Raw genomic sequence first — 23590 nt, forward strand, 5'->3', positions numbered from 1 at the left:
CGATTATACAGATTATATAATGAGGAATGTACACGATGTGTACGAGTAAGAGATTCGCATGTCCTTATTATGTGTGCAATTTATATCATTTTCCCCCTCAGCTGTAAGTGAACAGCCACCGCTTGAAACCGGTCCATCTCCAGGTATGTCTAAAACATTCTTAATCTAAAAACACGATTGTGCAGGTGTATATGCACAAGTACAAACCTAAGAAAATGCACACCCATAGTTAGAAAGGGACATAAACACTAAATGATACATATTAGCTTCACGGTCTCTCTTGCACTTTAAGTTTAGGTTAAAAAGGTGTTTTGGAAATATAAACTAGTAAATGCACAACTAATCGTGTTAAAAATACATTCATTAACTCATATCTTATCGCCACAATGACCTAACCAGTTGAGAGCCTATGGGGTCAGGTCTCTCAGGCCAAGGTTGGAACAATGTGGCCCCAGTGGACAAGTTGTTAATAGGTGGTCCACGGTTTCTATTTCCCCGCAATCGCAGTTTGGGTCACAGTCTGTGTATCCCCAACGTACTGCTGAGACCCTGGTGATTCCAATTCGGCATCGTGCTCTATTAAGTGAACACTATTGCTTCCTTTTTTAGTGTTGTTCCATATATGAAGGCTTCGCTTGCAGGTGGTACTGGTGGGAACTGGTCTGCTGGTGTAATTGCATCCCATTGTTGTATTATTGCACTTCAGGTGTTGTTCTCTAGAAGTGGTCCAACCGCTGCAAAGCTCTTTCTTGATTCTAGTCAGCTTCTGACTTCTGGATGTGGAGATGATGTCTTTGGTTGTTTAGTTAAGCTGATCTCTTCTTTTTAGAAATTATATTTCTTCTTATGTCTGGAGGGGTAGTGGTTACAAGGCGGTATAAGGCTGGTAGAGGTGTTGACTTTAGTGTGCCAGTGCTCTCTCTCTCTCTGTCTGCGTGATTTGTTCAACTCTGGGTCAATTTTGCTGGCGTGATATGATCGGGGCCAAACAGGGACACAATATTCAGCCACTGAATAGCAAAGAGCAAGGGCTGTTTTTTTTAGGGTTTGAGGCTCGGTACCTCAACTTGTACTTGTCAGCTTTCATATGATGTTATTCTGAGTTGCTACCTTCTTTTTTATTTTTTCTATGCGTTACCGGAAGGTTAAAGTTCGATCTAAAGTTATACCAAGATAAATAGGTGTGGAGACATGTTCCAGTTTGGTGTTGTTCCATGTTATCTTTTTTTTCATTTTTTTTTTTTATCTTTTTATTTTTTATGTTTTGCTCTGTGGTTGTCTAGGGGAAATGCGCATAGCTAGGTCTTGCTAGAGTTGGCATTGAGGGACCAATTGCTGCAATATTCTGAATAGCGTGATAGGACATCAGAAAGTCCACCTTCTATTGCATTCTATTGTTTTTTGACTGGATTGAGAGGCACAGGTTATCCACATACAGTAGATGATCCTGCGTATGTTTTGTGCCTCTGGTCATTTGTTTATATATTGAAAAGAATTGGGGCGAGAACTGAACCGTGGGATAATCCATTTGTATGTTATCTCCATCTGCAATGTTTCCTTCTCACATACATATAACCTCGGTAACCTGATTTGGGACTTGAATTTGTGATTCCGTGGCTGCCAAGTGCCTGCGGGAGTTGTTCGTAAAAATTCGCTATCACTGCTCTGCTAAGAGCATATAGGTAAGTTCCATGACGTCTCTTAAGGCGTCTGGTTGGACAACTCTTTTAGTGGGTCGTGTAGCCGAGCGGTCTCGCCGCCGCACCTGTCAATCTTACGGCGTGGGTTCGAGTCCCGGTCAGGGAGGTAAAAATTTGTATATATTAAAAATGCATTACTGCATTCTACCATCTTCTCACATACATATAACCTCGGTAACCTGATTTGGGACTTGAATTTGTGATTCTGTGGCTGCCAAGTGCCCGCAGGAGTTGTTCGTAAAAATTTGCTATCACTGCTCTGCTAAGAGCATATAGGTAAGTTCCATGACGTCTCTTAAGGCGTCTATTTGGACAACTCTTTTAGTGGGTCGTGTAGCCGAGCGGTCTCGCCGCCGCACCTGTCAATCTTATGGCGCGGGTTCGAGTCCCGGTCAGGGAGGCAAAAATTTGTATATATTAAAAATGCGTTACTGCATTTTACCATCTTCTCACATACACATAACCTGGGTAACCTGATTTGGGACTTGAATTTGTGACTCCGTGGCTGCCGAGTGCCTGCGGGAGTTGTTCGTAAAAATTCGCTATCACTGCTCTGCTAAGAGCATATAGGTAAGTTCCATGACGTCTCTTAAGGCATCTATTTGAACAACTCTTTTGTCAGGTCGTGTAGCCGAGCGGTCTCGCCGCCGCACCTGTCAATCTTACAGCGCGGGTTCGAGTCCCAGTCAGGGAGGTAAAAATTTGTATATATTAAAAATGCGTTACTGCATTTTACCATCTTCTCACATACATATAACCTCGGTAACCTGATTTGGGACTTGAATTTGTGATTCCGTGACTGCCGATTGCCCACGGGAGTTGTTCGTAAAAATTCACTATCACTGCTTTGCTAAGAGCATATAGGTAAGTTCCATGACGTCTCTTAAGGCATTTGGTTGGACAACTCTTTTAGCGGGTCGTGTGGCCGAGCGGTCTCGCCGCTGCACCTGTCAATCTTACGGTGCGGGTTCAGGTCCCAGTCAGGGAGGTAAAAATTTGTTTATGTAAATATGTATATATATATATATGTATAATGAAATAAGACATTTGAATTAAGCATTTTTAGCTGGTTTCTATTTTTTTAGTATTTTTTTCTTTCTTTTCTTATCACCTTTTGCGAAGGTGTATATGCACAAGTACAAACTTAAGAAAATGCACACCCATAGATAGAAAGGGACATAAACACTAAATGATATATATTTGCTTTAACGCTCTCTCTTGCACTTTAAGTTTAGGTTAAAAAGGTCTTTTGGAAATATAAACGAGTAAATGCACAACATATCGCGTTAAGAATACATTTATTTACTCATATCTTATCGCCACAGTGACCTAACCAGTTGAGAGCCTATGGGGTCAGGTCTCTCAGGTCAAGGTTGGAACAATGTGGCCCCAGTGGACAAGTTGTTAACCCACAGCGGACGGGTGTCATGACATACATGACGTAGGATCTTTAGCCTGACGACGGGCGTCCTGACGTACATGACGTTCGGGGATTTTGGATCACTGTGCTATTTTATTTTACTATGAGAAAGGAATGAGTGATGATGGCTACTGCAGTCATAATTACTATAATTACCGTAATACCGTGCTAGCTTAACGTCCAAAACCTAGATGGCACCACTTTTTCCTAGCACCAGCAAAAGAGAGAGCCTTGAATGGCACCCATCCACGGTCTCTAGCAAGCACTATCTTTATAGAGCGATGACACACACTAAGTTGACGAACTCTTGCTCAAAAGTACCGCCTATGAAGGATGTGCAGTCAGAACGGGAAGAGGAAGATGACTCAATCCATACCCAGTGTCTAAAATGTACTCCTGTGCCAATATGGATGCCTTTCACTGTGGCACTCACAGTCACAAGCACAGGTTTCATTCCTCTTCCTTACCTCTTCTATTTATCTATATTGTAGGTGGTTATATGTTTCGTATTCGTTCATGACAGCACAAAAATACGAAAAAAATATAGTTGCCTTTTGTCCTCCCATAAAACAGCAATACTTCTATCACACTGAGTATAAAGAAAATAATGAGCTAATATGGATAATATACTACAATTTTAGTCTACTGCAGCACTGGTAGAGCCTGTCATATGGCATATATAAGTCTCTAAACTCAATAAAACACACAAAAAAACAAAATACAAAAAACGCTCTAGTTTTTCAATGAATGACTGAGAGTGGGAATGTTCAAATTATAATGCTTCAAGCAGTCTCTCTTTAAAATAAAAACTTATCCCGGAGGCTGGGCAAGCATATTTATCCCCGTCTGCAATGGGTTAATAGATGGTCCACTGTAGCCCTAACGTACTTCTGAGGCCCTGATGATTCCAATTCAGCATCGTGCTGTATTAAGTAAACACCATTGCTTCCTTTTGAGTGTTGTTGCATATGTGAAGGCTTCGCTTGCAGGTGGTACTGGTGGGAACTGGTCTGCTGGTGTAAGTGCATCCCATTGTTGCATTATTGCACTTGAGGTGTTGTTCTCTAGAAGTGGTCCAACCGTTGCAAAGCTCTTTCTTGATTCTAGTCAGCTTCTGATTTCAATGTGGATGTGGAGATGATGTCTTTGGTTGTTTAGTTAAGCTGATCTCTTCTTTTTAGAAATTATATTTCTTCTTATGTCTGGAGGGGCAGTGGTTACAAGGCGGTATAAGGCTGGTAGAGTGTTGACTTTAGTGTGCCAGTGCTCTCTCTCTCTCTTTCTCTCTCTCTGTCTATGTGATTTGTTCAACTCTGGGTCAATTTTGCTGGCGTGATATGATCGGGGCCAAACAGGGACACAATATTCAGCCACTGAATAACAAAGAGCAAGGGCTGTTTTTTTTAGGGTTTGAGGCTCGGTACCTCAACTTGTACTTGTCAGCTTGCATATGATGTTATTCCGTGCTGCTACTTTCTTTTTTATGTTTTTCTATGTGTTGCCGGAAGGTTAAAGTTCGATCTAAAGGTATACCAAGATAAATAGGTGTGGTGACATGTTCCAGTTTGGTGTTGTTCCATGTTATCTTTTTCATTTTTTTCATTTTTTTATTTTTTTGTTTTGCTCTGCGGTTGTCTAAGTGAAATGCGCATACCTAGGTCTTGCTATGGTTGGCATTGAGGGACCAATTGCTGCAACATTCCGAGTAGTGTGATAAGACATCAGAAAGTCCGCCTTCTATTATACTATATTTTTTTGACTGGATTGATAGGCACAGGTCACCGACATAGATGATCCTGCGTATGTTTTGTGTCTTTGGTCATTTGTCTATATGTGGAAAAGAATTGGGGCGAAAACTGACCCGTGGGTTAATCCATTTGTATGTTATCTCCATCTGCAATGTTTCCCTTCTATTTCAACAAAGAAAAGACGGTTTAGGATGCATATGTTTAGATGTGTAAGTGCGTCATTTGCAGAATACATATCTGTGTAATTATGAATGGTTTGTCGTTTTGCATTATCTTTTGGTTTTATGATGAGGAATGTACTTGATGTGTACGAGTAACAGATAAGGAATGTCTTTTTATGTGTGCAATTTATATCATTTCTCACCCTCAGCTGTAACTGAACGTTCATCGCCAGAAATCAGTACATCGCTAGGTAAGCCAAAGGAATTCATATGTGAATATGTTCATACAGATGAATATACGTGAACAATGATAAGAAACACCCAAACAATTAATGTTAGATATTTACGTGAATGTCTTTTCTTGTACTTTAAGGAATTGGGTTAAACATTTTTTTAATGAATTTGTCATAGAAAAGAAAAAAAAAATCTAGAATCAATAACAAGAATAATACTTTATCCGCCTATATGTAGTAAGCGAAACATAAATTAGTATATGCACGATTTATTGATTTTAGTATGTCATGCTTCCATGTGTGTCACAATGAAATCAGTTCTTCCATGTGTGTTTAAGTGCGTTTATTCACAAAATATATATGCAATTCTAAATATTCGTCGTTTTCCATTTCTCTTGGTTTTATGAGGAATGTATATGATGTACACTAGGAACAAATAGCCATTGTCCTGGTTATGTTTGCAATATATATATAATTTCTCCTCCTCAGCTGTAACTGAACAGCCATCACCAGAAACAAGTACTTCTCCAGGTAAGCTAATGAAATTCTTCATTTGTAAATATGTTTAGAGGTGAATATACACAAGACTTTAAGAAAACACATTAGTATAAAGTGACATGCACCCAAACATTGAATGAAAGATGTGTATATATATGTCGTAGTGTAAACTAAACAACATGAATAAATGCCAGTGCTACACACACATATATATGTATATATATATATATATATATATATATATATATATATATATATATATATATATATATATGTATATATATATATATATTATATATTATATATACATATATATATATGGGTATATATATATATATGTGTGTGTGTGTGTGTCTGTGTGTATGTGTGTATATATGTATATATATATAATGATATAAGACATATGAATTATGTATTTTTAGCTGGTTTCTGAATCCCTTATTTCATGAGTATTTTTGTTTTCTTATCACCTCCTTTTCAACTTTCAGAAGGCAATGAGTGTGTTCCCTTCCGATACAAATATAGAATAGTGAAAGGATGCGTAGGCAAAGAAGGGGAGACGAGGACAATTAAAACGCTGGGAGAAGGAGGAGTGGTAACAAAGTGGAGAGTGACTGGCAGATGGTGTGCCGCAGCGGTAGACAGGAATTTGCGTATCACAAGAATCATACCTTGCCCAACCAGAAGTGGTAAGTGTAACATAATCTAGTAAATGTGCAATTTACTGTTTTAAGGATACACAGACTTTTAAGCGTGTGTGTGTAAATGTGCGTTCATATGCACAATAGATATCTTTCCTTTTTTATTTCTTTTCATTTATATCCTAGAATGCCTATGAAATTCTGAGTTTTTTTTTATCACGGTTACACAGATTATATAAAAAAGAATGTACACGATTTGTACGAGTAACAGATAACTATTGTACGTATTATGTAAGTCTTTTTTATTTTTTCTCCCCCTCAGCTGTAACTGAACAACCATTGCCTGAAACAAGTACATCTCCAGGTAAGCAAATGAAATTCTCATTTATAAATATGTTTATTCAGGTGAATATATTCAAGAACGACTATAATAAAACACAGGAGTATGAATTGAAACACACCCAAACTTTCAGTGATAAACATATGTATATATATATATATATATATATATATATATATATATATATATATATATATATATATATATATTCATTCTTTCTTGTACAAGGTATTTTGTATGAATAAAAAAAAATCAATCAATCCTAGCGGCAGGGTAGGCTAGGCAGGCGGTATGCTTAAGCACAGGGTCGTGAACACAGAACAGCTCCAAGAGGCGCCTAACACCACAGCAGCCCAGAACACCACGTGGGGAAACATAGAGAGGCAGGGCACAAAGTCTTTCCTTAATTTACACTAGTTTCATATGTTACACTAACCCATGGGTACAATACAGGTGGAACAAACACATTACACAACACAGTACATGTAGATCACAGTACAATGGGCTAGCTCAGAGTAATCCAGGTCACAAGGGGCACGCATGAAGTCTCAACAGGAGCACCAAACCACATCTGTCCTGCAGTTTTGTCCCTCTCGTCCTTCCCCTACGTTATGTTAACATGTTGACACAAGATTACAGAGATACAAAAACCCGCTGGTGTAATACTACCCCCCCTATCAAGGCAGACAACCCATCTGCTCCAACATACACAATCACAAAAAAATACAAAAATTAACATTAAGAAACTTAGTCTGCAGAAACAACACAAAAATCTTTCATCCATCCTGGCCTTCTTCACTCCTGCTGGGTCGCTGCAATGGAGGTGTAGGTGTAGGCAGCGGCAGGTAAGCAGTGGCACCCAGAGGGGCATCTCTAGCCCCAAGACCTGGCTCAGGGTCGCCATTGACATTTGTCGCATCGCCCTCACTACCTAATTGCTCGTCCACATCTTGGTCAGTGTCTGCCACATCCTCATCGCCACTGCTGGGGCTTATATCATCCTCTTTTTCACCGTGGCCCCAGTAGTGCCCTGGCTCATGGTAACGCCACAGCCAGCCCATGTGCACAGCAGACGGCCACTTTCGCCCTCACCAAATCCAGTAATTGACGTCAGCGAGGGCCGCTACCAACTTGTACGGCCTTCCCAGGGGCTCTGTAGCTTTAGTAAGAGCTCTTGCCTCCGGAGTGGGTTATGCAGCCACACTCTGTCATCCGCATTGTACCTCACTTCCCTCACGCGCCGGCCGTAGATCTTCATGGCCTGGCCGGCCACCTCAAACTTGCCATGCAGTCATAAGTGTGCAAATCCGCCAGTCTCTCCAACGACTCATCTAGCCCATTCACGCCGGGGCGATTCCGGCTTTGCATGGTCGTAATGCCGGATTTTCGAACACATAAGCCTAACGCCTCGAGATACTCGGGCGCACAAGCCGCGAACCTGGGCTGCCTGCTCGCTCACCCCGAACGCCAGTCTTGCCCAGACATCTCGTCACCGGCGTCTGACGCAAAAACCACGAAACGTGTCAGCACATCATCCGGCGCGTGTGGGCTAGGTGCTCCAATTCCTCACAGGTGCCTAGCTTGGCACCAGCGGGCTCCCTCCAGGCCTCGTTGGAGAAGTTAGCCATCAGCACCATAGCTGACTCATCTGCTTCAACAAGATTCTGTTCGACTGCTACACCATCAGCCATTTGCAGGTTTTCAATGGGATCTACCATGCCTTCCGCTCCATGCATCACTCTTGACAGTTGACACTGGATCCTAGACTCTATCCTGGGGACAAGGTGCAGTCGTTCTGCCGTAACTACCTTTACACAGCCAACTTCTGGAAGCAAGGGTACATCTTCACCATGCACCTTCACCAGCTTCTGTCCAAGATCACGCCTTTCTCTGCGTCAGGTAGTCAAGGCCCAGCAAGCATGGCTCATCCTGATCTGCGACATACACTGGGAGTCGATGCACCACTCTGCCCACGCTGATATGAGCCTCCACAGGCTCCTTGAGCTGCACACAATGCCCATTGATGCCACACAGCCTCTGTGGTGCTTCTGGAAATTGCGTAACGGCCAACATATCAGGCTGCACTAATGTCTTCTCAACCTGGGCTTCCACTGTCAGGCAACATGGTTTCCCATCTACTGAGCCCTCCACTTGCATTGTGATGGTTATTCGATAACAGCTTCCACAAGTCAGGAACTTGAGTGGTAACATTCCTTGAAGCACTGCTGGAAGGCATCAGAATCCAGCCAGTTGAGAGGATGCACTCTCCACTCCTTGGACACTGGTCTGTGCCCTGTCTCATCACAGCCTCAACAAGGACTGTGGAAACTGTACAGGCTCACCCTTCTTGACACTGACTTCTTCATTTTCACCTCCCGGCCCCAGAGGTCCAAGCGATCCTGGGCAGCCACTCACCCCTTAGCTGCTGGTTGCCTTCAGGGAGGCCTCAAACTTCAAGGACCTCGCCAGCGCCACCTGCAGGTCCCCAGGGTGTGCCTGCTCGATGTAGATTTGCAGTTGATGGTCCTGTAAAGCATCAGCAAAGAAATCATGGGCCACTACCACAATTATCTCTTCCAGATCCACAGGATATGACCTCCTTACCAGTGCCTCCACGTCCTGTACCAACTGGGACAGCATCTCGCCATGCTCACGAGTCTGCGTCTTCAAGTGGGCCCCGTACGCCTCGGCCTGGTAGTGATGCCCGAAGCGGCGTTTTAAAGCCTCCGCCACAATGGTATATGAGGTGTGTTGGGTCAGTGGCAGATGCCCCAACCCCATCGTACTCTGCTGTCTTACACCCCATAGAATGTTTGGAAACTGAAGGATTGCTGGGTGGAGAACACATGCCGTTAACATGCCTGGAGGGTGAGGGAGGCAACGTAGTGGATCGACCGGGTGTGAGCCTGCCACCACCTGTACCCAAGGCAGCAGTTCCAATGGCTCCCCAGCCTCCTGCAGCAGCCACCAACATGGCACTGCGAGACCCAGGAACCCTAAACAGACCCCAGTAAATCTGCCACTTAGCCGTCTGCTGCCAGAACCTCGTGTGGTTTCTCCGTGCGCAACGTTGCTACTTCATGATGCTGCCTCTCTGCCTGCACCTCCTGAACCTCTCCTTTCAGAGTCTGCACCTCCTCCAGCAGTTCACTCTTCACATTGCTGCAGGCTTTGTCTGTGTACTGATGAGTTTCCATCATCACAGATGCGAGATTGTTCTGCAGAACCTCAACAAGATAGCAGAACTGTTCCTCCTCCCTCCTTGCCTGCATCTCGACAAGATTGTGCACTTGTTCCCCAGCCTTCCTTGCATGCATTTCGACAAGATTATGCACCTGCTCCTCTGAGCCTGCTTTTGTGCCCTTTGTGCCTGCACTTCTGCCGTCTTTGCCTGCTCAGACATTTCCTCTTTCATACCAACCAGGGGCCGGATTCACTAACGCACTTACCATGATAAATACGCTGGTAACTACAATTATGATGGTAAAAAGACCGCATCGGTATTCATGAACAACTTACCATGATAGAATACAATGCTAAATTTACCAGTGGTTGGAGCTCTGGTATGTCCACTGGCAACTACAGCGACGACTCTCTCATCTCGCTTTATCTCAGCAAAAAATCAACATTTAAGGCGACACTTTAGTTTGCATGTACACTTATTATGATCAGAGTGATGGCAACTGTTCATTTTCATATAAACATGACAAAAATAAATAAAATTCACAGGAAATAAGCGAGAATAATGTTCATGCAGCCTCGTCATAGGCCTACAATAACTGAAAATAATACATGGAATTAATAATTTGACAAATTCAAACATTTTATTTTAATGACATAGTTGAAAAAAACAGTAAACATATAATTATATAAATAATTTTTGTGTTTGCGTTAATTTACATACAATTATTCATAATCTTACTCATTTGAAGGGTTTAATTGGCATTTCTTTTTGGAAAACGTTGATATAAATAACACCATTGCGTGGAGCCATTGCTTCTTTTCTTTTGACTGCAATTTATAAAAAAGAAAAATAGTATGTTTTTGAAAACCATTGCATTATATATGACCCATAAGATCATGCAAAAGAATATGCTTTCAAGGAAATTAATTTATATAGAAATCTTTATCATTTCTTTCTTGAAACAAGAATATCTCGCAGCTGGATCAGGCTTTGTTTACATGTAAGGCGGTCGCTGATTGGCGGAATTGATTTGCCAGAGTTACCATCAAATTACGGTGATAAAGTCGATTTACCCTTACCAGGCGACTTATCATCGCTTGGTAAATCCCTCTTTGCCATGATTGGTAAACGCGCTGGTAATTGACCGCTGGTAAATGCCTTACCATCGTATGTTAATGAATCCAGCCCCAGCATGGCAGTGATCAGGTCCATCTGGCTCAGCTTCACCTCACTTGTGCCTGCCTCATTCATATCCTCCTCTCCCTCACGGCCGCCATTTTTGGATGACATGATAAATCGACACACCTCACTGTTCAAATTTCACAGATCCCACTCCTGACACACTGTTGCACCACACCCCACCTACCCATCAACACCAGGCAGGCTAGGCAGGCATCATGCCTAACTACAGGGTCGTGAACACGGAACAGCTCCAAGAGGCACCTAACATCATAAAACACCATGATGGGACACACCGAGAGGCAAGGCAGGGCACAAAGAAAACACACTATAACCCTGATCTTTCATTTATTTACACAATCCCATGGCTACAATACAAAACAGAGTAATCCAGGTCACAAGGGGCACCCACGAGGTCTACAACCTCTACATAACAGGAGCATTAAACTGAGTAAAAACGATTATATAGATTACATAATAAGGAATGTATACGATGTGTACGAGTAATAGATAACCATTGTCCTTATCATGTGTGCAATTTATATAATTTCCCCCTCAGCTGTACCTGAACATCCACCTCTAGAAACCAGCACACCTCCAGGTATGACTTTGAAATTCTTAATCTATAAAAAAAATATACAGATTATATAATGAGGAATGTACACGATTTGTACGAGTAATAGATAACCATTGTCCTTATTATGTGTGCAATTTATATAATTTCCCCCTCAGCTGTAACTGAACAGCCACCGCTAGAAACCAGTACATCGCCAGTTATGACTTAAAAACTATTATACAGATTATATAATGAAGAATATACACGATTTGTACGAGTAACAGATCACCATTGTTCTTATTATATGTACAGTTTATATAATTTCCCCCCTCAGTGGTGACTGAACAGCCAACGCTAGAAACCAGTCCTTCTCCAGGTATGACTCTGAAATTCTTAATTTATAAAGACGATTATACAGATTATATAATGAGGAATGTACACGATGTGTACGAGTAAGAGATTAGTATGTCCTTATTATGTGTGCAATTTATATCATTTTCCCCCTCAGCTGTAAGTGAACAGCCACCGCTAGAAACCAGTCCATCTCCAGGTATGGCTAAAACATTCTTAATCTATAAACACGATTGTGCAGGTGTATATGCACAAGTACAAACCTAAGAAAATGCACACCCATAGATAGAAAGGGACATAAACACTAAATGATACATATTTGCTTCAACGCTCTCTCTTGCACTTTAAGTTTAGGTTAAAAAGATCTTTTGGAAATATAGACTAGTAAATGCACAACTTATTGCGTTAAGAATACATTTATTAACTCATATCTTATCGCCACAGTGACCTAACCAGGTGAGAGCCTATGGGGTCAGGTCTCTCAGAACAAGGTTAGAACAATATGGCCCCAGTGGACAAGTTGTTAACAGGTGGTCCACGGTTTCTATTTCCCCGCAATCGCAGTTTGGGTCACAGTCTGTGTATCCCCTGGTGATTCCAATTCGGCATCGTGCTCTATTAAGTGAACACTATTGCTTCCTTTTTGAGTGTTGTTCCATATATGAAAGCTTCGCTTGCAGGTGGTACTGGTGGGAACTGGTCTGCTGGTGTAAGTGCATCCCATTGTTGCATTATTGCACTTGAGGTGTTGTTCTCTAGAAGTGGTCCAACCGTTGCAAAGCTCTTTCTTGATTCTATTCAGCTTCTGATTTCAATGTGGATGTGGAGATGATGTCTTGGGTTGTTTAGTTAAGCTGATCTCTTCTTTTTAGAAATGATATTTCTTCTTATGTCTGGAGGGGCAGTGGTTGCAAGGCGGTATAAGGCTGGCAGAGGTGTTGACTTTAGTGTGCCAGTGCTCTCTCTCTCTCTCTCTCTCTCTCTCTCTCTCTCTCTTTCTCTTTCTGTCTGTCTGCGTGATTTGTTTAACTCTGGGTCAGTTTTGCCTTATATTGCATTCGATTGTTTTTTGACTGGATTGAGAGGCACAGGTCATCCACATACAGTAGATGATCCTGCGTATGTTTTGTGTCTTTGGTCATTTGTCTATATGTGGAAAAGAATTGGGGCGAAAACTGACCCGTGGGTTAATCCATTTGCAATGTTTCCCTTCTATTTCAACAAAGAAAAGACGGTTTAGGATGCATATGTTTAGATGTGTAAGTGCGTTATTTGCAAAATATATATCTGTAATTATGAATGGTTTGTCGTTTTGCATTATCTTTTGGTTTTATGATGAGGAATGTACTTGATTAGTACGAGTAACAGATAAGGAATGTCTTTTTATGTGTGCAATTTATATCATTTCTCACCCTCAGCTGTAACTGAACGTTCATCGCCAGAAATCAGTACATCGCTAGGTAAGCCAAAGGAATTCATATGTGAATATGTTCATACAGATGAATATACGTGAACAATGATAAGAAACACCCAAACAATTAATGTTAGATATTTACGTGAATGTCTTTTCTTGTACTTTAAGGAATTGGGTTAAACATTTTTTTAATGAATTTGTCATAAAAAAAAATCTAGAATCAATAACAAGAATAATACTTTGTCCGCCTATATGTAGTAAGAGAAACATAAATTAGTATATGCACAATTTATTGATTTTAGTATATCATGCTTCCATGTGTGTCACAATGAAATCAGTTCTTCCATGTGTGTTTAAGTGCGTTTATTCACAAAATATATATGCAATTCTAATTATTTGTCGTTTTCCATTTCTCTTGGGTTTATGGTGAATGTATATGATGTACACTAGGAACAAATAGCCATTGTCCTGGTTATGTTTGCAATATATATATAATTTCTCCTCCTCAGCTGTAACTGAACAGCCTTCACCAGAAACCAGTACATCTGCAGGTACGATATGGAACAGAATGAACGCTAGTGAAACTGCGTGGCACACGCACACGCACACGCTACGCACAAGCACACGCACACGCACACGCTTACGCACATGCACACGCACACACTACGCACACGCTCACGCACACGCTACGCACAATCACACGCACACACTACGCACACGCTCACGCACACGCACACACTACGCACACGCACACGCTCACGCACACGTACACACTACGCACACGCACACACTACGCACACGCACACACTACGCACACACTACGCACACGCACACGCACACGCACACACTACGCACACGCACACACTACGCACACGCACACGCACACACTACGCACACGCACACGCACACGCATACACACACACACACACACACATATATATATATATATATATATATGTATATATATATATATATATATATATATATATATATATATATATATATATATATATATATATATATATATATATATATATATATATATATATATATATACATATTATATATATATGTATATGTATATATATACGAGACATATATATATGTATTCATATATACTATATATATATATATATATATATATATATCTATATATATATATATATATATATGTATATATATATATATATATATATATATATATATGTATACTATATATATGTATATATATATATATATATATATATATATATATATATATATATATATATATATACATACACACACATATTCATATTTATTCTTATACTGTAAGGGGTTAGGCTAAGCAAGGTCTGTTATATGAATCTAAAAAAAAAAAGATAGAAATGAAATTAATCCATACGAAATATATATATATATATCATTATATATATATATATATATATATATATATATATATATATATATATATATAAATAAACAAGTATATATACATATACACACATATACACACACACACACATACATATATATATATATATATATATATATATATATATATATATATATATATATATATATATATATATATGTATATATATATATATATGTATATATATATATATATATATACATATATATATATATATATATATATATATATATATATATATATATGTGTGTGTGTGTGTGTGTGTGTGTGTGTGTGTGTGTCTGTGTCTGTGTCTGTGTGTATGTGTGTATATATGTATATATATAATGAAAAAAGACACCTGAATTAAGAATTTTTAGCTAGTTTCTGAATACCCTTTTTCATGAGTATTTTTTCCTTCTTTTCTCATCACTTTTTCAACTTTCAGAAGGCAATGAGTGTGTTCCCTTCCGATACAGAAAGAGAATAGTGAGAGGGTGCATAGGCAAAGAAGGGAAGACGAAGAATGTTAAAACTGTGGGAGAAGGAGGAGTGGTAACAAAGTGGAGAGTGACTGGCAGATGGTGTGCCGCAGCGGTAGACAGGAATTTGCAAATCACAAGAATCATACCTTGCCCAACCAGAAATGGTAGGTATGACATTAACTAGTAAACATACAATTTAATGTTTGAAAGATATTCTGCCATATGTGTATATAAGTGCGTTTATTCACAAAATATATATGAAATTCTAAATATTTGTAATTTTCCATTTTCTCTTGGTTTTATAAAGAACGTATATGGTGTATACGAGGAAGAAATACCCATTGTCATTGTAGTGTTTGCAGTTCATATTATTTCTCCTTCTCAGGTGTAACTGAACAACCACCACCAGAAACAAATCTTTCTCCAGGTAAGTCAGTGAAATTATCCATTTGTAGAGCTGATCATACAGGTGAATATACACAAATATGATTATATGATAATAATAATAGTAATAATAATAATGATAGTAATAAAACTGCATGGGTATAAATAGAAATACACCCGAAATCTGAATGACAGATATTTACTTGATTTTTTTTTCTTGTACTTGAAGGAATCTAACCTTATAAAGAAAGTGTATATATGTGTATATACATATATACAAATATATAGGTATACATATATATACATACACTGTATATACATATATATATATATATATATATATATATATATATATATATATATATATATATATATATATATATATATATATATATATATATATATATATATATATATATGCACACATATATACACATATATATGCATATATATATATAGACATATATATGCATACATATAAGTATATATATATATATATATATATATATATATATATATATATACATACATATACATACCTACATATACATACATATATATATACATATATATATATATATATATATATATATATATATATGTATATATATATACAAATTATACCTCCCTGACCGGGACTCGAATCCGTGCCGTAAGATTGACAGGTACGGTGGTGAAACCGATCGGCTACTCGACCCGCTAAAAAAAATTGACTAACCAGATGGAAGTTACCTATAAGTTCTTAGCAGAACAGGGATAGCGAAGTTTCACAGACAATTCCCGCTAGCGCTCTGCAGCAACGGAATCACAAATTCATGTCCCAAATCAGGTTACCGAGGTTATATATATGTGAGAAAGATGGTAGAATGCAGTAATGCATTTAATATAGATATACAAATTTTACCTCCCAAGTGCCTGCGGGAATTGTCTGTGAAACATCGCTATCAGTGCTCTGCTAAGAGCAAATAGTTAAATTCCATGACGTCTCATAAGGCGTCTGGTTAGACAATTTTTTTAGCGGGTCGAGTAGCCGATCGGTTTCACCACCGTACCTGTCAATCTTATGGCGCGGGTTCCAGTCCCGGTCAGGGAGGTAAAATCTGTATATCTATATTAAATGCATTACTGCATTCTACCATCATTTGCACACACAGACACACACACACACACACACACATATATATATATTGTTACATATGACACCTTCCGCCCAAGGGCTTGGGAGTAACGGATATCCATTAATTAACGAGTGTATGATTAATTGTATGTAGAATTTAGGTGACAACGTATTCTTCTATTTAAATATATCTATAATAGTTGAAGTTTTAAGTCTTATAGTCTTATTTTCATTAACATTTCACTATCAGTTAGTAATTTTTGAATTATATAAGGGAGAAGAAAAAAAACAATATTCACCTTAATACTATATTTACAATAACCATATATTCAATAACCACACAACCACCACATCACCATGCATATACATACATACACACACACACACACACATATATATATATATATATATATATATATATATATATATATATATATATATATATATATATATACACAATATATACGTACACATATATGTATATATATACATACATACATATATATATATATATATATATATATATATATATATATATACATATATATGTATATATATATATATATCTATATCTCTCTTTCTCTCTCTCTATATATATATATATTTTTTTTTTCCTTATGTATATTTTTCTATAATGAAATAAGACATCCATCCTGGCCTTCTTCACTCCTGCTGGGTCGCTGCAATGGAGGTGTAGGCAGCGGCAGGTAAGCAGTGGCACCCAGAGGGGCATCTCTAGCCCCAAGACCTGGCTCAGGGTCGCCACTGACATTTGTCGCATCGCCCTCACTACCTAATTGCTCGTCCACATCTTGGTCAGTGTCTGCCACATCCTCATCGCCACTGCTGGGGCTTATATCATCCTCTTTTTCACCGTGGCCCCAGTAGTGCCCTGGCTCCAAAGCCAGCCCATGTGGACAGCAGACGGCCACTTTCGCCCTCACCAAATCCAGATATTGACGTCAGAGAGGGCCGCTATCACCTTGTACGGCCCTTCCCAGGGGCTCTGTAGTTTAGTGAGAGCTCTTGCCTCCGGAGTGGGTTATGCAGCCACACTCTGTCATCCACATTGTACCTCACTTCCCTCACGCGCCGGCCGTAGATCTTCATGGCTTGGCCGGCCACCTCAAACTTGCCATCCACTCATAAGTGTGCAAATCCGCCAGTCTCTCCTACGATTCATCTAGCCTATTCACGCCGGGGCGATTCCGGCTTTGCATGGTCGTAATGCCGGGGTTTTAGAACGCATAAGCCTAACGCCTCGAGATACTCGGGCGCACAAGCCGCGAACCTGGGCTGCCTGCTCGCTCACCCTGAGCGCCAGTCTTGCCCAGACATCTCGTCACCGGTGTCTGACGCAAAAAATACGAAACGTGTAAGCACATCATCTGGCGCGAGTGGGCTAGGTGCTCCAATTCCTCACAGGTGCCTAGCTTGGCACCAGCGGGCTCCCTCCAGGCCTCGTTGGAGAAGTTAGCCATCAGCACCATAGCTGACTCATCTGCTTCAACAAGATTCTGCTCGACCGCTACACCATCAGCTATTTGCAGGTTTTCAATGGGATCTACCATGCCTTCCGCTCCATGCATCACTCTTGACAGTTGACACTGGATCCTAGACTCTATCCTGGGGACAATGTGCAGTCGTTCTGCCGTAAATACCTTTACACAGCCAACTTCTGGAAGCAAGGGTACATCTTCACCATGCACCTTCACCAGCTTCTGTCCAAGATCACGCCTTTCTCTGCGTCAGGTAGTCAAGGCCCAGCAAGCATGGCTCATCCTGATCTGCGACATACACTGGGAGTCGATGCACCACTCTGCCCACGCTGATATGAGCCTCCACAGGCTCCTTGAGCTGCACACAATGCCCATTGATGCCACACAGCCTCTGTGGTGCTTCTGGAAATTGCGTAACGGCCAACATATCAGGCTGCACTAATGTCTTCTCAACCTGGGCTTCCACTGTCAGGCAACATGGTTTCCCATCTACTGAGCCCTCCACTTGCATTGTGATGGTTATTCGATAACAGCTTCCACAAGTCAGGAACTTGAGTGGTAACATTCCTTGAAGCACTGCTGGAAGGCATCAGAATCCAGCCAGTTGAGAGGATGCACTCTCCACTCCTTGGACACTGGTCTGTGCCCTGTCTCATCACAGCCTCAACAAGGACTGTGGAAACTGTACAGGCTCACCCTTCTTGACACTGACTTCTTCATTTTCACCTCCCGGCCCCAGAGGTCCAAGCGATCCTGGGCAGCCACTCACCCCTTAGCTGCTGGTTGCCTTCAGGGAGGCCTCAAACTCCAAGGACCTCGCCAGCGCCACCTGCAGGTCCCCAGGGTGTGCCTGCTCGATGTAGATTTGCAGTTGATGGTCCTGTAAAGCATCAGCAAAGAAATCATGGGCCACTACCACAATTATCTCTTCCAGAGCCATAGGATATGACCTCCTTACCAGTGCCTTCACGTCCTGTACCAACTGGGACAGCGTCTCGCCATGCTCACGAGTCTGCGTCTTCAAGTGGGCCCCGTACGCTTCGGCCTGGCAGTGATGCCCGAAGCGGCGTTTTAAAGCCTCCACCACAATGGTATATGAGGTGTGTTGGGTCAGTGGCAGATGCCCTAACCCCATAATACTCTGCTGTCTTACACCCCATAGAATGTTTGGAAACTGAAGGGTTGCTGGGTGGAGAACACATGCCGTTAACATGCCTGGAGGGGGAGGGAGGCAACGCAGTGGATTGACCGGGTGTGAGCCTGCCACCACCTGTACCCAAGGCAGCAGTTCCAATGGCTCCCCAGCCTCCTGCAGGAGCCACCAACATGGCACTGCGAGACCCAGGAACCCTAAACAGACCCCAGTAAATCTGCCACTTAGCCATCTGTTGCCAGAACCTTGTGTGCTTTCTCCGTGTGCAACGTTGCTACTTCATGATGCTGCCTCTCTGCCTGCACCTCCTGAACCTCTCCTTTCAGAGTCTGCACCTCCTCCAGCAGTTCACTCTTCACATTGCTGCAGGCTTTGTCTGTGTACTGATGAGTTTCCATCATCACAGATGCGAGATTGTTCTGCAGAACCTCAACAAGATAGCAGAACTGTTCCTCCTCCCTCCTTGCCTGCATCTCGACAAGATTGTGCACTTGTTCCCCAGCCTTCCTTGCATGCAATTCGACAAGATTATGCGCCTGCTCCTCTGAGCCTGCTTTTGTGCCCTCTGTGCCTGCTCTTCTGTCGCCTGTGCCTGCTCAGACATTTCCTCTTTCATACCAACCAGCATGGCAGTTATCAGGTCCATCTGGCTCAGCTTCACCTCACTTGTGCCTGCCTCATTCATATCCTCCTCTCCCTCACGGCCGCCATTTTTGGATGACATGATGAATCGACACACCTCACTGTTCAAATTTCACAGATCCCACTCCTGACACACTGTTGCACCACACCCCACCTACCCATCAACACCAGGCAGGCTAGGCAGGCATCATGCCTAACTACAGGGTCGTGAACACAGAACAGCTCCAAGAGGCACCTAGCATCATAAAACACCACGAGGGGACACACCGAGAGGCAAGGCAGGGCACAAAGGAAACACACTATAACCCTAACCTTTCCTTTATTTACACAATCCCATGGCCACAATACAGAACAGAGTAATCCAGGTCACAAGGGGCACCCACGAGGTCTATAACCTCTACACAACAGGAGCATCAAACTGCTCCGTTCTGAGGCTTTGTCCCTCCGCTGCTCTCGCCCCGACCCTTACGTCATGTTAACATGTTGACACAAGAGTATAGAGAGACAAAGACCCTCTGGTGCAACAATATATATATATATATACATATGTACACACACATATATAAATATATATATATATATATATATATATATATATATATATACTTATGTATATATATATGTAAACATACTTATACACACTTATATATTTAAATTTATATATATGTATGTATGTGTGTATGTATGTATATATATAATGGAATAAGTCATTTGAATTAAGTATTATTAGCTGGTTTCTGAATAACCTTTATTTAGAGTATTATTGTTATTTTATCACCTCCTTTTCAACTTTCAGAAGGCAGGGAGTGTGTTCCCTTCCGATACGGAGAGGAAATAGTGAGAGGATGCGTAGGCGAAGAAGGGAAGACGAAGACAATTAAAACGGTGGGAGAAGGAGGAGTGGTAACAAAGTGGAGAGTGACTGGCAGATGGTGTGCCGCAGAGGTAGACAGTCATTTGGATATCACAAGAATCATACTTTGCCCAACCAGAAGTGGTAGGTATAACAAGCTACTGAATGTACAATTTATTGTTTTTATGATGTACATGCTTTACATGTGTATGAAAGTGCGTTTATTCACAAAATATGTATGACTATTCTTATATTTGTCCTTTTTTATTTTCTCTTCGTTTTATGATGAATTTATACGATGTGTACGAGGAACAAAAAGGATTGTCCTTCTAATGTGTGCAATTCATATTTCTCCTCCTCATGTGTAACTGAACAACCACCTCCAGAAACCAGTACATCTCCAGGTAAGCCAATAAAATAAGCGAACATACAGAAGTACGACTATAAGAAAGCACATTAATATAAATTGACACGCACCCAAATATTAAATGAAAGGCATGTGTATATATACATACATACATACATATAAATAAATAAATATATATATAATGTATATATATATATATATATATATATATATATATATATATATATACATATATATATATATATATACATACATATTATACATATTATATACATATATAATATTATATCAATATATATATTATATATATTATAATATATAATATTACATATATATATGTATATATATATATATATTATATATATATACATATTATATATATATATATGTATATATATGTACATATATACATATTATATATATTATATATATGTACATATATATATATATATATATATATATATATATATATATATATATATATAACGAAAAAAGACATGAATCAAGCATTATTAGCTCGTTTCTGAATACCTTTTTTCATGAGTATTTTTTCTTTCTTTCTTATCATCTCCTTTTCAACTTTCAGAAGAAAATGAGTGTGTTCCCTTCCGACACGGAAAAGAAATAGTGAGAGGATGCGTAGGCGAAGAAGGGAAGGCGGAGACAGTTAAAACGGTGGGAGAAGGAGGAGTGGTAATAAAGTGGAGAGTGACTGGCAGATGGTGTGCCGCAGCGGTAGACAGGAATTTGCATATCACAAGAATCATACTTTGCCCAAGTGGTAAATGCAATATAAACTATTAATGTACAATTTATTATTTTTATGATCCACATGTATCTATATGTGCATATAAGTACGTTCATATACACAGTAGATATCTGTAGTTCTGAAATCTTTTGACATTTAAAAATCCACGTAACGTGATTATTGTCTAATGTATATATAGTAATGATTCTACAGTCCTTTTTACCACATTTTATATATCTTTCTATTATATAGTGAGAGATTGCCCTTGTTATGTCAATAAGTTATATCATTTTTACCTCTCAGATGTGACTGAACAGCCACCTCTAGAAACCAGCACATCTCCAGGTATGACTGAAATTTTTAATCTATAAAAACGATTATATAGATTATATAATGAGGAATGTAGACGATTTATACGAGTAGCCCAGAACACCACGTGGGGAAACATAGAGAGAGAGGGCACAAAGTCTTTCCTTAATTCACACTAGTTTCACATGTTACACTATCCCATGGGCACAATACAGGTGGAACAAACACATTACACTACACAGTACTGGTGAATCACAGTACAATGGGCTAGCTCAGAGTAATCCAGGTCACAAGGGGCACACATGAAGTCTCTAACTTTTACGCAACAGGAGCACCAAACCACGTCTGTCCTGCAGCTTTGTCCTTCTCGCCCCTACCCGTACGTCATGTTAACATGTTGACATAAGATTACAAAGATACAAAAACCCGCTGGTGTAATACCATCCCCCCCTATCAAGGCAGAGGACCCATCTGCTCCAACATACACAATCACAAAATAAACAAATATTAACGTAAAGAAACTTAGTCTTCAGAAACAACACAAAAATCTTTCATCCATCCTGGCCTTCTTCACTCCTGCTGGGTCGCTGCAATGGAGGTGTAGGCAGCGGCAGGTAAGCAGTGGCACCCAGAGGGGCATCTCTAGCCCCAAGACCTGGCTCAGGGTCGCCACTGACATTTGTCGCATCGCCCTCACTACCTAATTGCTCGTCCACATCTTGGTCAGTGTCTGCCACATCCTCATCGCCACTGCTGGGGCTTATATCATCCTCTTTTTCACCGTGGACAGCAGACGGCCACTTTCGCCCTCACCAAATCCAGATATTGACGTCAGAGAGGGCCGCTATCACCTTGTACGGCCCTTCCCAGGGGCTCTGTAGTTTAGTGAGAGCTCTTGCCTCCGGAGTGGGTTATGCAGCCATACTCTGTCATCCACATTGTACCTCACTTCCCTCACGCGCCGGCCGTAGATCTTCATGGCTTGGCCGGCCACCTCAAACATGCCATCCACTCATAAGTGTGCAAATCCGCCAGTCTCTCCTACGATTCATCTAGCCCATTCACGCCGGGGCGATTCCGGCTTTGCATGGTCGTAATGCCGGGGTTTTAGAACGCATAAGCCTAACGCCTCGAGATACTCGGGCGCACAAGCCGCGAACCTGGGCTGCCTGCTCGCTCACCCTGAGCGCCAGCCTTGCCCAGACATCTCGTCAC

The 23590-nt window shown here is 40.6% G+C and overlaps 1 protein-coding gene across 10 annotated transcripts in view; it reads left to right on the top strand.

Annotated features, from left to right (window-relative positions):
- LOC122262939 (uncharacterized) overlaps positions 1–23590 on the top strand; it is a 64428-nt gene that overhangs the window by 32100 nt on the left and 8738 nt on the right. For 2 of the 10 annotated variants that reach the window (XM_086538001.1, XM_086538003.1), the window contains 9 exons: positions 102–143; positions 5239–5280; positions 5752–5793; positions 6249–6449; positions 6724–6765; positions 20895–21095; positions 21338–21355; positions 21905–22099; positions 22370–22411. In XM_086538001.1, coding sequence (XP_086394127.1) covers positions 102–143; positions 5239–5280; positions 5752–5793; positions 6249–6449; positions 6724–6765; positions 20895–21095; positions 21338–21355; positions 21905–22099; positions 22370–22411 — 825 coding nt within the window. Of the gene's footprint in view, positions 1–101; positions 144–5238; positions 5281–5751; positions 5794–6248; positions 6450–6723; positions 6766–11663; positions 11706–11836; positions 11912–15688; positions 15731–20894; positions 21096–21337; positions 21356–21904; positions 22100–22369; positions 22412–23590 lie in introns of those variants that run through there. The other 8 variants (XM_086538006.1, XM_086538007.1, XM_086538002.1 and 5 more) reach the window with 7 other exon arrangements.

The sequence above is a fragment of the Penaeus japonicus genome, unplaced genomic scaffold (genome assembly GCF_977035675.1).
Source record: "Penaeus japonicus unplaced genomic scaffold, GWHDUDI00000001_assembly GWHDUDI00000006, whole genome shotgun sequence".
NCBI lineage: Eukaryota > Metazoa > Arthropoda > Malacostraca > Decapoda > Penaeidae > Penaeus > Penaeus japonicus.